The 1,593-nt window shown below is 47.7% G+C and overlaps 1 protein-coding gene across 1 annotated transcript in view; it reads right to left on the bottom strand.

Moving 5' to 3' along the window:
- CWH43 (cell wall biogenesis 43 C-terminal homolog) overlaps positions 1-1,593 on the bottom strand; it is a 73,904-nt gene that overhangs the window by 9,570 nt on the left and 62,741 nt on the right. The window contains exon 14 of the mRNA XM_013005571.2: positions 1,419-1,438. Coding sequence (XP_012861025.1) covers positions 1,419-1,438 — 20 coding nt within the window. The remainder of the gene's footprint in view (positions 1-1,418; positions 1,439-1,593) is intronic.

Genomic DNA, 1,593 nt, shown 5'->3' with positions numbered 1-1,593 from the left:
GTCAAAGTCTGTTTCTTTTGGTATGGAAACATCTCCTCCATTAGAAAATAACAACGGTCTCGTACAATAGTATCCTTCTGTGTTTGTGTGTTGGCGCACTTCTCAGAAACGCACAGGGGCAGTCCTGCCCTGAGTCGGCGTCACCTGGATGGCAGCGAGTGAGTGAGGCCTTCACGCGGCCCCCTGTCCTCTGAGTCCGTCCAGGTCGTGAGGTGGTTCACGGGTCCACCACTACTCATCGCACCCCTCTGAGTATGTCCCAATGTTTGCTCAGCCTTTCCTCTGCTGATGGGCATCCGGCTGTTTCCATCCTCTTGCCCTTAGGAATGATGCTGCAATGACCCGGGTGTGCTTCTACCTGTTCACGTGTGTTCCTTATTTCTATAGGGTCCACACCAACTAGTGTTGCGGAGGCATATGGTACTCCAATTCCCATGGTGCACATTGGGCATACTGATTTACATTCCCAATAGCAGGGTCTGGGGGTTCCTGCTCCCTAAACCCCCAGCCAGCAGGTGCCACTTTCTGCTCTTTTGAACTTTTGACAGGCATTTCCTGAGCACCCACTCTCTGCCAGTCTAGGCCCCGTAAAGAGTCTAGCAAAGATGAAAGTGACCTAGAGAGGCAAGTGGGCTGCTAACTCCATCACCGAGATGTACATCCTGCCCCCCAGTCATCGTCCTGGGTGCTGCATTCCGCACAGAGGCTCTGCCATTCTGCTACCCAGGTGTGCACATCTGTGCCGTCTCCACCTGCCCTCCCTGAGCAGAAGGACCCTGTCGCTTTTGTCTCTCGGGTACTTAGCACGCAGCTTGCTGCTCAGCAGGTGCTCAGAACATGTTCACAGAATCCAATCAGGGGAACGAGCACAGCTTGAGAGAGATCCTGACTCTTTCAGATGTTGAAAACTGGAGACCGGGATTATTTGTCACCAGAGAGGCAGAACAGAAACGTGCCGCTTTTATCATTTCATGATGATGTGCTAGGAAAATGTTAATGCTCCTGAAAGTACAGGCCTCATTTTTCCTCCTTTAAAAAACCTAGAAATAAAAATAGGTCTGGCTTGTTGCCATTCCAGAATCGATTAGCTGTAATAAAGAATGCGTTTCACAGAAAGAATACACTACAGTTTACTGCCCTCTGGGTTTGTGTTTCTCTTCAGCTTGGTGGTAGACTCCTGAATGATCTTTACCTGAATCTCTGTGATCACTTCCAGGACACACATGCCTGTTCTAGATCTAAAAAAAACTAATGATGGAAGGGATGATAAAGCCGGGGTGCGGTATAACACCGATGAACACATAACTATACTCTAGTTCTTTAATATTTCCTCCCATTACTATTATGGTTTTTGTTTTACTTCCTTGATCATGTTAGACTTGCGTATGTTCATTTGCATAGTTAAGATTGCTGGATACATGAAAGTGAAGATAGATACCTTCAGAAACAGGAACAGGAGTAATGATTCCCTGAGGGAATAGGAAGTGGGGGGAGAGGGGTTGAAGGGGAGCTGATAGCATTGATGACTGTATAACCCTACTCAAGGGGAACACACAGCACAATTGTATGTGAATGGATATCTTGGATGGTGTA

Source organism: Echinops telfairi, unplaced genomic scaffold (assembly GCF_000313985.2).
Source record: "Echinops telfairi isolate 266 unplaced genomic scaffold, ASM31398v2 ScPeMD7_7468;HRSCAF=8506_0, whole genome shotgun sequence".
Classification (NCBI taxonomy): domain Eukaryota; kingdom Metazoa; phylum Chordata; class Mammalia; order Afrosoricida; family Tenrecidae; genus Echinops; species Echinops telfairi.
The sequence above is the reverse complement of the archived record's forward strand: the minus strand, read 5'-3'. Positions and strand labels throughout refer to the sequence as shown.